This window comes from Pan troglodytes, chromosome 19 (assembly GCF_028858775.2).
Source record: "Pan troglodytes isolate AG18354 chromosome 19, NHGRI_mPanTro3-v2.0_pri, whole genome shotgun sequence".
NCBI lineage: Eukaryota > Metazoa > Chordata > Mammalia > Primates > Hominidae > Pan > Pan troglodytes.
The window spans coordinates 31,286,792-31,300,247 of record NC_072417.2 but is presented as its reverse complement, the minus strand read 5'-3'; the positions used below and the strand labels follow the sequence as shown (position 1 = coordinate 31,300,247).

Sequence of the window (13,456 nt, the reverse complement as noted above, 5' to 3'; positions counted from 1 at the left end):
GGCCAATATGATGAAACCCCGTCTCTACTAAAAATACAAAAATTAGCTGGGCATGGTGGCGTGTGCCAGTAGTCCCAGCTACCCGGGAGGCTAAGGCAGGAGAATCACTTGAAGCCAGGAGGCGGAGGTTTCAGTGAGCTGAGATCGTGCCACTGCAGTCCAGCCTGGCAACAGAGTGAGACTTTGTCTCAAAAAAAACCTGAGTAGAACCATTGACTATTGTTAAGTCAGGACCATCTGTAGTTGGGAGAAAGGATAGAGGTAGCATTATATTCAGTAGTCTGCCTCCTTGAAGTAGGTTACTGTAAGCAAACTTTGCCTTTCTGATTGGCAAGTTATGGTAGCCACCCTTCCATACCAGAAAGAATATACAATTTGAACTAGAGGTTGCTTTCTTCTTCTAGGTGTCATGTAGGTAGGGTAAGACTCCAGTTCCTGAGACTTTTTACCTGATCCCAACTGACCCAGTGCGTAGTATAGGTGGCCCTTGGAGGAGGGGAGGAAGAAGAGTGGTGTCCTTTTCATTAGAGTCCTGATGGAACCAAATCCTTTGGAATACTAGCTTTTTTCTTTTTCTTTTTTTTGAGGTGGAGTTTTGCTCTGTTGCCCAGGCTGGAGTGCGATGGTGCGATCTCGGATAATCGCAACCTCCGCCTCCCAGGTTCAAGCGATTTTCCGGCTTCAGCCTCCCGAGTAGCTGGGACTACAGGCTTGTGCCACCATGCCTGGCTAATTTTGTATTTTTAGTAGAGATGGGTTTCTCCATGTTGGTCAGGCTGGTCTTGAACTCCCAACCTCAGGTGATCTGCCCACCTCAGCCTCCCAAAGTGCTGGGAATACAGGCGTGAGCCACCGCGCCCAGCTAGTTTTTTTCTTTTTTATGGTTGTAAAGTTTAGTTTTAATATTTATTTATTATTTTTTTTTTTTTTGAGGAGTCTCGCTCTGTCACCCAGGCAAGATAGAGTGCAGTGGCACGATCTTGGCTCACTGTAGCCTCTGCCTCCAAGGTTCAAGTGATTCTCCTGCCTCAGCCTCCCAAAATGCTGGGATTACAGGTGTGAGCCACCACCTGTATAAGTTTAATGTTTAAAAGTTTTAATGGTTGTAAAAGTTTAATGGTGATGCTGTGTAACTTACTTCTTAAGTAGAAAATGGTTATCTTTTACTTAGTTTGTAGGGATGACTGTTTCAAGATAGGACTAACTGGAGATACATCTGGCTACTTAAAATATAGGTAACTAGTTGTAACATCTTTAATTAGTTATTTTTTTAAGGCCAAGGTATGGTGGTAGTTTGCTAGGCTCATAGGCTTCTAGGAGAAATTATAGATTCAAGGTTTCAACTCAAGGAGTTGGATTTTATTCTCACTACTTTCTTAGGCAGAATGACATGATGCTTATTCTGCAAACACTCCAATTAAAGGCTTTATGTGACTGATTTGAAACTAAAAAGTTAGACTGGTTTAATTTTTAGCTGTCCTCCTCCATTACATAACATTTTGCATTCTTAAGTCATAGTCTTAACTACTGCTTTAATTTGCAGGATGAGTCTGAATGTACTTCAGATGAGGAAATCTTTATCTCACAAGATGAAATACAGTCATTTATGGCTAATAACCAGTCTTTCTACAGCAATAGAGAACAATACCGACAGCATCTGAAGGAGAAATTTAATAAATACTGCCGGTTAAATGATCACAAGAGGCCCATTTGTAGTGGCTGGTTGACAACGGCTGGAGCAAATTAAATAAATAAAATAGCTCTGTCTTTCAATGAAACACTCACGATGACTACTGCGCCTTCTCTTTCGAAAAACTCTTAATTTAGTGACTTATGGCAAAATTTTATCTTAAATCAATGTGATTCTTTCTTGTTTTGGGAGACGGTGGAGGTATCCTCATTAGTTTGTTCTTTCTTCAGGCTTGTGTCTTTAGTTGCGTGGCTGCGCAGGCCTGCCATATGATTTAAGCCATCTCTTTTCATTAAATGTTTCTCTTCCTGTGAGACTTACTAAAGCAACTTAGTGGCAAAAAGTAATGTTGTACTTATAATTCTGTACAGAAATGACAATGAGCTGAATATATGGTTTTACAAAGTAGACATCCACTTGCAAAATGTTTGGATGTAATGTTAAAGCGCAATGTGCAAAATTTAAAATAAAGAATATTTATTAATACGCACAGTAAAATTTGCTGTACATGTTTCTACTTAATATGTGGCAGTACTTTAGTATTTGCCACTTGTGGACTTGATGCTTGGCCAGTGTTGATGTTAGAAAGGATGAAGGACAGAGATACAGATTGTTGAAGACAAAAATCTTCCTTTGATGAGAACTGACAACTGAGAAAAGCAGTTTTCCAGTCTTTTTCTTTTGAGGAGATACTTTAAATACTTGCTACCATCTTACTTTCCCATGAGACTTTAATTGCTATTATTAAAGGTTCCCTAATACATAACACAAAGTACTTCTTAAATTCAGAGGTTCATATTGACCAAGAAGAATAAAAACAAAACTTGGCAGAATTTCTACCAAGGGTTGCCCAATAAGTAATTGCTCAACATGTAAGACTGGGCTCAGAAGGCTGCACTGAGAGCTAACCACATTGTGGGCTGTGTAAGTGCATGTGAGGTTCAGCCTTATCTGGTATCCAGTAACAAAGTCACTGTGGTCTTACAGTTTACTGCTGTCACAGCTGTGAGTACTAAAGGAGAGAGTTCCCCCCAGGAGTAGCATTTTGCTGCCATTTAAAAGATCCAGTCAAATAGCTCCGTAGACACATGATGCTTAGAGATTTGTGTCTACATGTTTATAATACTTGGTGGCAGCATAAAAATCATGGGACAATCAGTACTTCTGTGCAATGGAGGTGGTGTGAATTTTATGTGCTTTTAATCAGATTTTGAGTTAGATTTCAAGTGGGCAGCAGCAGAAACTTAGATTGAATTTTCATAGTGCCATTTCTTGGATCCACCTCCTGAGATGTCTTTCAAATCTAAATGTTGTATAGGAATGGGGCAGAGGTAAAAGGACTCCTCTTGGACCCTTTTTGATTTCATCCCAGAATCTAAAAAATGACTGTGGGTCTCCCACAGCCCTTGGCTCAGAGGTGAATCCCCTCTTCACCACTGTTAAGAGTCAAAGGTTCTTTTGAGATCCCTAAAAGGAAAGGCTGCTTTAGTTTAGTTTTAATCTTTGCCATTGGGGCCAAACACAGGATAGGCAAATGAGTGTTTTTGAATGAATAAACCAGCCACATTCACCGCTTACTCCATTGCTTGCTGGAAGGGAGTCAGGTGGTTATTCAAAGATGCCTTTTCTTTAAGAGAATGGCTATATTAAGTACGCAGTTTTCAGCACTTTTAGTAAAGCGAGCTCTACTCTGAACAAAACCAGCAACCCAAGAAGCGATAATGATGTGAAGACAGTTGAGGAGCACATCCCTGGCGTAAGACTGGACTGCCTGTGGTCCAAACCATGCTTCAGCACGTCAGTATACTCATCTTTAAAATTAAGATACTAATATGTGCCATCTCAGCGCGGTTGTGTAGATTAGTTACTATATTTAAAATGCCTGCTACACCATAAGCAGCAAATGTTAAATACTGTTTTAATCTTTGGCATATATCATGATACATTTGCTACAGTGGGGTAGGGGTAAGCGTGGGGGTCTAGGGCAGTTAGACACAGTGGGCCATTTAGGGACAGAATACCCCAGTACACGTGTACTCTCCGTGGCTAGTAAAGCCAAGGGATCAGGTAGGGTGAATGAGTCCTTCCCAAGGTCACCCAGCATTGATGGCGGAGACACTCGGCGTTTTCTGGGCCGAATCCCTTCCCATCAGCCACCGGCGGGTTTGGGAGGGTGTGGAAGAGTGTTGGAGTCACCTTAAGTGCCCTTAATTCCTCATCCTGGCATTAGGGTTCAGGAGTAGAGAAGGGAGACTAAGCGGGACGCTTCAGTATGCGCCCTTGGGGCTGAAGGAACCTCCCCGCTAAACCTCGGTTTCCCTGACCCCAAAGGGCAGCGCTCACTGGGGAAGCGGCGCCGCCAGCTGCCAGGACGCTCCCGCGCAGCCCGGTTTCCCTACGCCGGGGCGGGGCAGAGGGGCGGAAGGGGCGGGGCGGCCGGGCCGCGGCGGCCTCCGACTGGATACGGCGGATCGCCGGGGGCCTGAGGGTGGAGTCCCGGCCGGAGGCAGGCCGGGACTCTGGTGGGTCTAGGCGCGGATCGGACGCGAGCAGGTCGGCGGCGGCGGCAGGAGAGCGGCCGGGCGTCAGCTCCTCGACCCCCGTGCCGGGCTAGTCCAGCGAGGCGGACGGGCGGCGTGGGCCCATGGCCAGGCCCGGCATGGAGCGGTGGCGCGACCGGCTGGCGCTGGTGACGGGGGCCTCGGGGGGCATCGGCGCGGCCGTGGCCCGGGCCCTGGTCCAGCAGGGACTGAAGGTGGTGGGCTGCGCCCGCACTGTGGGCAACATCGAGGTGAGGCCGGGCCGAGGGCGGGGACGTCGCGGGCGGGTCGTTTCCCCGGAGTCGGGTTCACCTGCCCGCCACGCCGGGGCCCTTTGCTCTAGTCGGGGCGGCCTCTCGGATCCCTTAAGGCAGGCTTCTCCCTTCCCCTTAAGTCTCGTCTTTGAAGGAGCCGTTTGCCCCGACAGCCCCTGCTCGAGTTACCGAATCTCCGACCCCGGCATCTCCCCACCCGCCCCTCGCATCTGCCCAGGGTATTGGCCCGAGGAAGGGGAAGCCGGAGGTCGGGGGTGGTGGTCTCGCCCCTGTGGCCTTCTCGCCCCCGGCGGCCAAGTGCCTCTAATCTCCAGAAGTCACCCACCACGCAGGGCAAGGTGGCTGGCCAACCAGATGGGCAGGAGCCAGGACTGAGGGTGGGGTTGGGGTGGGAGCTTTACTGAAGAGCCTCAGCCCCGCCTCCTCACCTCGGGGGTGACTCATGCCCAGTGGCATGAGGAATGAATGGAATATTCATTAGTGGGCCTTCCTCCACTCTCCTGGGGCGAACAGAGTGGGTGAAATAGGGCGGAAACCTTGAGAGGATAAAGCAGCCTGGAACTCCTTACTCTGCTCTTGACGTGGGGTTGGGAGCCCACAGAGCTCAGAGAAAAATCAAGATGGCCATTTTGGAGCAGGGAGGAATTTCTGTGCTAGGCTCTCTCTGGATGTGCCCTGCAAGCTCATTCTCAGTGTCGGGCTAGTGCTTAGCTGCAGGGCTTTATCTCCACCGTGCTCAAAGTCCTCAGGCAGGGAAAGGGTAAGGAGGCCTTGGGTGGGGGCAGAGGGAGAAGGTATACAGGAAGGAGGACTGTCCCCTCCCCTGCTGCTGACCAAAGGTATGCTTTATAACCCAGATAATCCCAAGGTCACCTGGCTCCATCACTGCCCCACTCTTTCCTCCCTTTATCCTATTCTGAGGAGCTCAGGACCCAGCCCCAGCCTTGGAGCCCAGAGGATCAGGCCAGGGATTAAACAACTGGATTCCGTAATTCTGAAGCCACTCTTGCCTTCTCACCTACTCCCCTACCGCAAGCTAGCCAGGAATGGGGGGCCTGAGCCCCAAGGGGATCCCCAGGCTGATCACTCAGTCCCAGGGTGACTCCATGTCTGAGAGGAGAATGCCCCTGTTGTGAGGGGGTGACATGATGTTGTAGATCATTACTGAGGGGAGGTAGGGAGATCAGGTGGCACAGGTGGGGCAACAGGAAGGCAGTGACAGGGAGAAATACATTCTGAGCTCATCCCTTCTGGTTTTCTTGTGGCAGGAATTTTGAGTCTAGAGGAGGAAGCGGGAAGATGTACACCAGGGGAGGGGAAAGCTGCAGTCTTCCTTGCCCACAGTCTGCTTTGATTGATTCAGTCATTGATGTTAAAGCAGAATTTGGGTTCTAGCTTCCTACAGAGAAAACTCCTGTTTCCTGAAGTGATCAAATGTGGGTAAAATCTGGTGAAGGGGGGTTTCTGATTCTCAGAGGACTATACCTTTTGAACTCACAGAAAGTCAAAGCAGAAAAGAATGTCCCAAGACACCCGATCCTGTCCTCTATTCCTGGCTCGGCTTGGGAGGAGGAAGGGGCTCCAGGCCAGGGCAGCTGGCCAAGCTGGCCTTCCTCTAGGGCACCACATGCCCCTTCCCCCTCGCCCACGTCTACACCGTCACCATCACAAGGCTCAAGTGCCCAGTCACTGGCTTCCAAAGAAGGCCACAGAACGTATTTTTTTCTTGCCTCTGAATGTCAGCTTCCCCCTGGGCTGCCTCTCAGTGGCTCTGCCTTCTCAGGTCTTTCTTGGCATGCTGAGGGCCCGGAGATGCACAGGGGGTGTTCAATGGCACCTGCCACCTGAATTGCCTCATAGTCTCCTGAGAAACCTCAGAGGGGAGGGTGGTGCACCAGGACTCAGAGAGAAAGAATCTGTCCTGACTTTCTGACCCCTCCTTTAGGTAGGGAGGGAAGATTGGCAGCTGGGCTTGGTTGAAAGGCATGTCTGAGAACTCTGAGCCAGTTGGCTGCAGTTTGCGAGGGGAGGGGAATAGTTCGGAGATGAGGGACTGGCTGACACAATGCAGAAGAGGCTGGGTTAACCAGCCCAGTGACTCTCGGGACTGGTGTAGAAGCATGAAGTGGTGGAGAGGCGCATATTACCTATGGGCAGAAGAGGTGTTCCTGTTGAGGAAGAGGCAGAAAAGAGAGAGCACTCCATTCTCTAGGTCCCTGGCCCCTGCTCCACCCAGGACTTGAGTTTATTTATTTATTTATTTATTTATTTGAGACCCAGTCTTGCTCTGTCACCCAGGCTGGAGTGCAGTGGCGTGATCTCAGCTCCTGCAACCTCCGCCTCCTGGGTTCAAGTGATTCTCATGCCTCAGCCTCCCAAGTAGCTACCACACCCAGCTAATTTTTGTATTTTCAGTAGAGATAGGGTTTCACCAAGTTAGCCAAGGCTGGTCTCAAACTCCTGACCTCAACTGGTCCACCCGCCTTGGCCTTCCAAAGTGTTGGGATTACAGGCATGAGCCACCACGCCCAGCCAGGACTTGAGTTTATAGTGAGGTTTCTCCATTGATCACAGCCTTTTCCCTTCATCACTCAGGGAGCACTGTCATCCCTTAGACTTTGACCAAAGAGGACAGACTTAGGGGATGGGCAGTCCAACATCTACATGGCTGAAAGTCAGCTGCCAAAGGAGCATGTTTTATGAGTGTGACGGGGATGGGGGTCTGAGGCTGGCTAGGGAGCCGTGGGAGTGAGCTGCTCACCCCAGTCAGACCCCTGTTGGGTTTCATAGGAGCTGGCTGCTGAATGTAAGAGTGCAGGCTACCCCGGGACTTTGATCCCCTACAGATGTGACCTATCAAATGAAGAGGACATCCTCTCCATGTTCTCAGCTATCCGTTCTCAGCACAGCGGTGTAGACATCTGCATCAACAATGCTGGCTTGGCCCGGCCTGACACCCTGCTCTCAGGCAGCACCAGCGGTTGGAAGGACATGTTCAATGTAAGAGCTCCAAGCCTCCATCTTCCAGGTGGAGAGTGGGGAGGAGAGAGGGGAGCCAGGGGTTTGTGAACCAGAGTGCTGCTGGGGACGGGACATCTAGGAAGAGGGAGCTTCAGGTTCCCACCTGGGGCATCTTGACTCTCTCTTGGCTTCTTGCCCTACCAGAGGGATAGAGAGTGGATGAATGGCCATATCAGCTCTTCTCTTCTTTGAGCCCCTGGAGGTAGTTCTTTTTTTTTTTTTTTTTTTGAGATAGAGTCTTGCTTTGTCACCCAGGCTGGAGTGCAGTGGCATGATCTCTGCTCACTGCAACTTCCGCTTCCCAGGTTCAAACGATTCTCCTGCTTGAGCCTCCTGAGTAGCTGGAATTATAGGCACCCACCATCAATGCCCATCTAATTTTTTTGTATTTTTAGTAGAGACAGGGTTTCACCTTGTTGGCCAGGCTGGTCTCAAACACCTGATCTCAGGTGATCTGCCCATGTTGGCCTCCCAAAGTGCTGGGATTACAGGCATGAGCCACCACGCCCGACCTGAAGGTAGTTCTTAAAGTCTAGAGTGATTTCCTTGTGTTAGAAGAAAGATTGTTAGGGGAGAGAACTGCTGCCTGTTGAATGTTTCCCACTTGTCAGCCCTGTGCCTGGGTGCTTGGGAACGTGATGTTATGGGAAGAAAAGGAAGAGAGAGACAAGTGATGATATTCTTACCTAGCCTCACTAGTAACTATGTGACTTTAGGCAGGTTGGTTACCTTCCTTGAGCTTCAGTCTTGTCACAATTAATTGGGATGAACACACCTCTATCATCAATATCTGGGGTCACAGCTCCAATGTCCCCTGGGGCCAGGTAGGTACATAAAGGAGTGAGGGAGGTTAGGAGGGGTCTGTGGTGTGTGAGGAAGCACACAGCCACTGCTCAAATCCTGCATAGTTGCTCTATGGTGGTGTGGGCCCAGTGTGGCCTGATTTGATGAAATTTTTTTTTTCTTTTGAGACGAAGTCTTGCTCTGTAGTTACCAGGCTGGAGTGCAGTGGCGTGATCTTGGCTCACTGCAACCTCCGCCTTCTGGGTTCAAGCTATTCTCCTGCCTCAGCCTCCTGAGTAGCTGGGACTACAGGCGGGCACCACCATGCCCAGCTAATTTTTTTTGTGTTTAGTAGAGATGGGGTTTCACCATGTTGGCCGGGATGGTCTGTATCGCCTAACCTCGTGATCCGCCTGCCTTGGTCTCCCAGAGTGCTGGGATTACAGGTGTGAGCCACCACGCCCAGCTGATCTTATGATTTCTTTGAGAGAAGTGGGGAGTCTGATTTTATGTGACACCCCCCCACTCCCATTCACTAAAATGTCAGCTCCATGAGGGCAAGGATTTTTATCTGTTTTATTCTCTGGTATGGCTTGATCCCATAAGCACTCAAAAGATAGTTATTGAATAAATGAAACTTTCCAGTACATGTTGGAAGGGTTTTTAAAATGTTTTGAAACTGTGCACAGGCCAAACCCAACTTTCAGGACATGGGTTTTCAACTTCTGGATGGTATGATGGGGTGATAGTAGGGTATAAAAGTATCCTGAGAAGTTGAAAGCAGTGTGTGAATGGGGTGTTCTTTTCTCCCCACAATCCTTTCCCATCTGCTGACAGTAGACTTAGCACCTCACAGATGCTTGGGCCTGGAAATGAAGCCATGAAAATGAAGCCCTCAGCCTTCTTGGAGATCAGAGCCATGGTCCTCACCCACAGCACATGGGTCTCTAAACCTGGACCTCAACTCGCCCATCTGTAAAATGAGGGACTTACATTAAATTCCTACAGCTCCTTTCAGCTTGAACATTATCTGAGTCTATTAGGATCATCCTATGAGGCATCTTCTCTTTCCCTGCCTCTGATACCCTAGACCTGGGAGATTTACTCACCTGGTCCCAGGGGATCTATTTCTCCCACTCTACCTGCCAGGGGCTGAGTTCTCTGCCTCACAAGCCCACATTGCCAAGAAGATGAGAAACACGGCTGGAAACCTCCCTGTCCTGGCACCCATCTCTTCCTACTGCCATGAACACCAAGGCAGGTTCACACCAAAGGTGTTCTGTTCCTCATGGCAGGCTCTGACACCTGATTAAGAGAAACATCTAATCTCCTGCTGGTTCCCTCTCTTCTTAAGAGGAGAGGCCTGAGGACCTGCTGAAAGCTTTATCTCTGCTTGTCCTCCGGGTGAGGCTAATGAGTGGGGCCAACGGGTGGGGCAGTGTAGGCGCTTTACAGCAGACACGCCTTCAGACCTCTGTTCCCTGAAGGGTGGGGATGTGGGGGTCACCTCTGCCAGAGGGAGTAGGAGTGGCAAGTTACCTGACCCTCTAGAGTCTCCGTGCCTAGTCTTGTAGATGGAACCCAGGTTAAAGGAAGGCATAGAAAGGAGGGTCAGGCCTTCTCCACTCATCTCAAGGGAGGGGGTGGGGAAGGAGCAGAGAGTAGCTGAGGAAGGCAGGGAGAGGCTAGGCTGTGTGCCGGAGGAGAGAGATTTGTAAGCCATTTTGGTAAGGATTTTGAGCAGTTTAGGAGGGAGCAGGGCCAGAGACTGTCACAGAGAAGAGAAGAGTAGGGTATTTGGGGGAAAAAATGGAAATGATTCCCTATGGAATTAGAGGGTCTGTGCTACTGTTCATAGAGGAGATGGCCAAGACAGAGTCTCCTGGGTCAGGAGTGGGTTTGAAGGGTTTCCATTCTTGTTTGCAGGAACTTGGGTGGTCAGCCAGGTGAGGAGCTACCTCTGTTATCAACTAGGGGTTGCGGCTTTAGGGAGAGGGGCATCTCGTGTAGAAGACAAGATGCTCTGTGCCTGTGGCTGGTCTCCGGGGGGACCTGGACACTGTTTTGGAATGCCACACTGCCCCCTTCCCCCCTAGCATTCTGTGGCTCCATCACTTGCTCAGTTGGGCCGGAGTGGAGACACCTCATTGCCCTCCCTGGCCTGCAGGTGAACGTGCTGGCCCTCAGCATCTGCACACGGGAAGCCTTCCAGTCCATGAAGGAGCGGAATGTGGACGATGGGCACATCATTAACATCAATAGGTGAGGGCAGGTGGCCAATGGGTACCACTCACCCACCAGGCTGGGTAATGTGCTGCAGCTCACCTGACCTCTTTGGACCTCAGTTTCCTTGGTGGGAAAATACGGATTTAATACCTGAATGGCACAATTATGGTAAGGGAAAGAATAATGTTGTCAAGTACCAGCCCCTGGTTGGCTGGAATGGGCAGCTCAGCCCCTTCCCTCTACAGCTGAAGCCTGGGGCCTCTCCTGGGACTAAGTGCCTCGATTCCTCAGGCCTGGGGATGAACCCCACCTCATGGCACAAAGAGTACTATGTACAGTGTCTGCCACTGGGGAGCCCCAGTCTGAGGGGGGACATGGCCTCTGCCTGCCTTGAGATGTCCCAATAGAACCGTATCAGTGAACATACAGATTAGATGGAGAGAATTCTGACATTCTGCACCACCAGGAGAGTGCATTCTGTCGTCAGCTTAGGGATGAGTTCCAGGAAAAGGAGGGTTTTCCAAAGCTGTTTGAATAACCAAAATTAGATTAGTGAGCTGTAGGATGGCCAGTAGAGGTCCCCTTTAGAAGTCTTCCCGATGGGCATCTGGGTGGTGGGGCTGACCGGGTACGGCAGGAGCACCACTGGTCTCCCTGGAGCTTCATTCTCTCCTCTTTCCCCTTCCTCTTCCCACCCAGCATGTCTGGCCACCGAGTGTTACCCCTGTCTGTGACCCACTTCTATAGTGCCACCAAGTATGCCGTCACTGCGCTGACAGAGGGACTGAGGCAAGAGCTTCGGGAGGCCCAGACCCACATCCGAGCCACGGTGAGGCTGTGGCCTAGCCCTGGTGGGCACAGGGTGGCGCAGGCCCTTCCCACCCACACACACCGTTCAGGAAGCCCATGTTCAGAATGTGCCGCTTAGAACTCCTGGGAGTGGACTGGGCACAGAACTGGGTGCTGCTGCTCCCGGCATGGCCCTATGCAGCCCTTCATTTCCTCATTTCACTGATCCAGGAGCCAACGACCAGACTTAGACTTTGAGCTGGGAGGGGGCTGACCTGAGGGAACGCAAGGGACTGTGGGAAACCAGGTGCACAGTGGCTGGAAACCGGGACTCCGGGCTCTTCTCTTGAAGGCCGCATGATCGTGAGCGAGTCACTGAACCTCCCTAAGCCTTGGCCTTCTCACTTGTGAAAAGGAGATGATGAGCTTTTCAGGGACACTTTTTTGTAAAACGTTTACCTGACATATAGGAAAGGCTCTGTAGATGGTAGGTATCATTGTGGTCACTGCCAGTGGCAGCTTCGGAGGGAGGAGGCCGCTGCCAGATATCGGGCAGCCATCACTGTGAAGCTGGGGTTCTGTGGCCTCCATCCTCTCCCCTCGACCTCCCCAAGACCTGGCAAAGCTCAGCCCCTGAGAAGGCCCTCTCTGTTGGCCCAGTGCATCTCTCCAGGTGTGGTGGAGACACAATTCGCCTTCAAACTCCACGACAAGGACCCTGAGAAGGCAGCTGCCACCTATGAGCAAATGAAGGTGGGGCCTCCCTCTGAGCCTGGTGAAGCCACTGACTCCCTAAATGAAGGCAGAGGGAAGCTCGGCCTTCAGACTCCACTCTTCCAGCCTTTGTGGCTCCTCCTGGAGGGTTGGGGTGGATGTGTGGATGCCACAGAGAAGCTCAGTGGTGGGAGGGAATTTGAGTCCATTCTGTCCTTGTCTCAACCCATACCCCTGGTGCTCTCAGTGTCTCAAACCCGAGGATGTGGCCGAGGCTGTTATCTACGTCCTCAGCACCCCCGTACACATCCAGGTGAGTCTGGCCCTGACTGTCTACTCACTGGAGGAACCCAACCAGCCCCAGAGGAGGGGAGCAGGGAGCCCTGCAGGGCCAGGGGAGAGTGTCACAGCTGCCTCATGCCTTGTACCTTCCACAGATTGGAGACATCCAGATGAGGCCCACGGAGCAGGTGACCTAGTGACTGTGGGAGCTCCTCCTTCCCTCCCCACCCTTCATGGCTTGCCTCCTGCCTCTGGATTTTAGGTGTTGATTTCTGGATCACGGGATACCACTTCCTGTCCACACCCCAACCAGGGGCTAGAAAATTTGTTTGAGATTTTTATATCATCTTGTCAAATTGCTTCAGTTGTAAATGTGAAAAATGGGCTGGGGAAAGGAGGTGGTGTCCCTAATTGTTTTACTTGTTAACTTGTTCTTGTGCCCCTGGGCACCTTGGCCTTTGTCTGCTCTCAGTGTCTTCCCTTTGACATCTCAGTGTCTTCCCTTTGACATGGGAAAGGAGTTGTGGCCAAAATCCCCCCCCATCTTCTTGCACCTCAACGTCTGTGGCTCAGGGCTGGGGTGGCAGAGGGAGGCCCTCACCTTATATCTGTGTTGTTATCCAGGGCTCCAGACTTCCTCCTCTGCCTGCCCCACTGCACCCTCTCCCCCTTATCTATCTCCTTCTCGGCTCCCCAGCCCAATCTTGGCTTCTTGTCCCCTCGTGGGGTCATCCCTCCACTCTGACTCTGACTATGGCAGCAGAACACCAGGGCCTGGCCCAGTGGATTTCATGGTGATCATTAAAAAAGAAAAATCGCAACCAATCTGCCTTGGCTTCAGGAGTGTCTTTCCATTCTTTCCCCTTCTCTGTGATCAGGGGTGCTTGTGTCTCAGAATTTCTTCCAGGTAGGTCCCAGGTGGGTGGATTGGGGGCCTCACTCATGGGAGTATGGATTACCTTAGGTAGCAGGAATGGGTTTGTTTGGGCCTTGAAAACATGTAGGAGTTTGACAAAGCGAAGACAGGTGTGCAAGGCTGAGAGGTCTGGAAGAGCATGCACTGCTGTGCGAACAGCTCAGAACTTAAGCACAGGAGCAAGATGGGGCTGAAGAGGCAGCTCCTTCCTGCCTTCCTG

General features: G+C 50.8%; 2 protein-coding genes across 9 annotated transcripts in view; both read left to right on the top strand.

The window, feature by feature from the left end:
• GGNBP2 (gametogenetin binding protein 2) overlaps positions 1-2,188 on the top strand; it is a 46,427-nt gene extending 44,239 nt beyond the window's left edge. For all 6 annotated transcript variants that reach the window (XM_001173664.6, XM_009432363.3, XM_063798694.1 and 3 more), the window contains one exon: positions 1,544-2,188. In XM_001173664.6, the coding sequence (XP_001173664.2) occupies positions 1,544-1,747 (204 nt within the window). In that variant the 3' untranslated portion in view covers positions 1,748-2,188. The remainder of the gene's footprint in view (positions 1-1,543) is intronic.
• A 1,931-nt stretch (positions 2,189-4,119) lies between these two features.
• Positions 4,120-13,145, top strand: DHRS11 (dehydrogenase/reductase 11). 3 transcript variants are annotated; one of them, XM_511425.9, is made up of 7 exons: positions 4,120-4,481; positions 7,296-7,505; positions 10,477-10,571; positions 11,235-11,364; positions 11,985-12,077; positions 12,286-12,351; positions 12,476-13,145. In XM_511425.9, exons 1-7 carry the CDS (start codon positions 4,335-4,337, stop codon positions 12,515-12,517), a joined length of 783 nt encoding a protein of 260 aa, XP_511425.3. In that variant the 5' UTR covers positions 4,120-4,334; the 3' UTR covers positions 12,518-13,145. The 3 variants fall into 3 exon arrangements, with proteins under 3 accessions (XP_511425.3, XP_009430637.1, XP_063654765.1); XM_009432362.5 differs by lacking the exon at positions 11,985-12,077 and having other exon boundaries at positions 4,202-4,481; XM_063798695.1 differs by lacking the exon at positions 12,286-12,351 and having other exon boundaries at positions 4,202-4,481; positions 12,476-12,655.
• Positions 13,146-13,456: the final 311 nt, after the last annotated feature.

Coding starts and splice junctions, on each gene's coding strand:
- DHRS11 (XM_511425.9), top strand. CDS start 4,335: ATGGCCAGGCCCGGCATGGAGCGGTGGCGCGACCGGCTGGCGCTGGTG. Junction 4,482..7,295: donor GCACTGTGGGCAACATCGAG/GTGAGGCCGGGC, acceptor TGGGTTTCATAG/GAGCTGGCTGCTGAATGTAA. Junction 10,572..11,234: donor CACATCATTAACATCAATAG/GTGAGGGCAGGT, acceptor CTTCCCACCCAG/CATGTCTGGCCACCGAGTGT.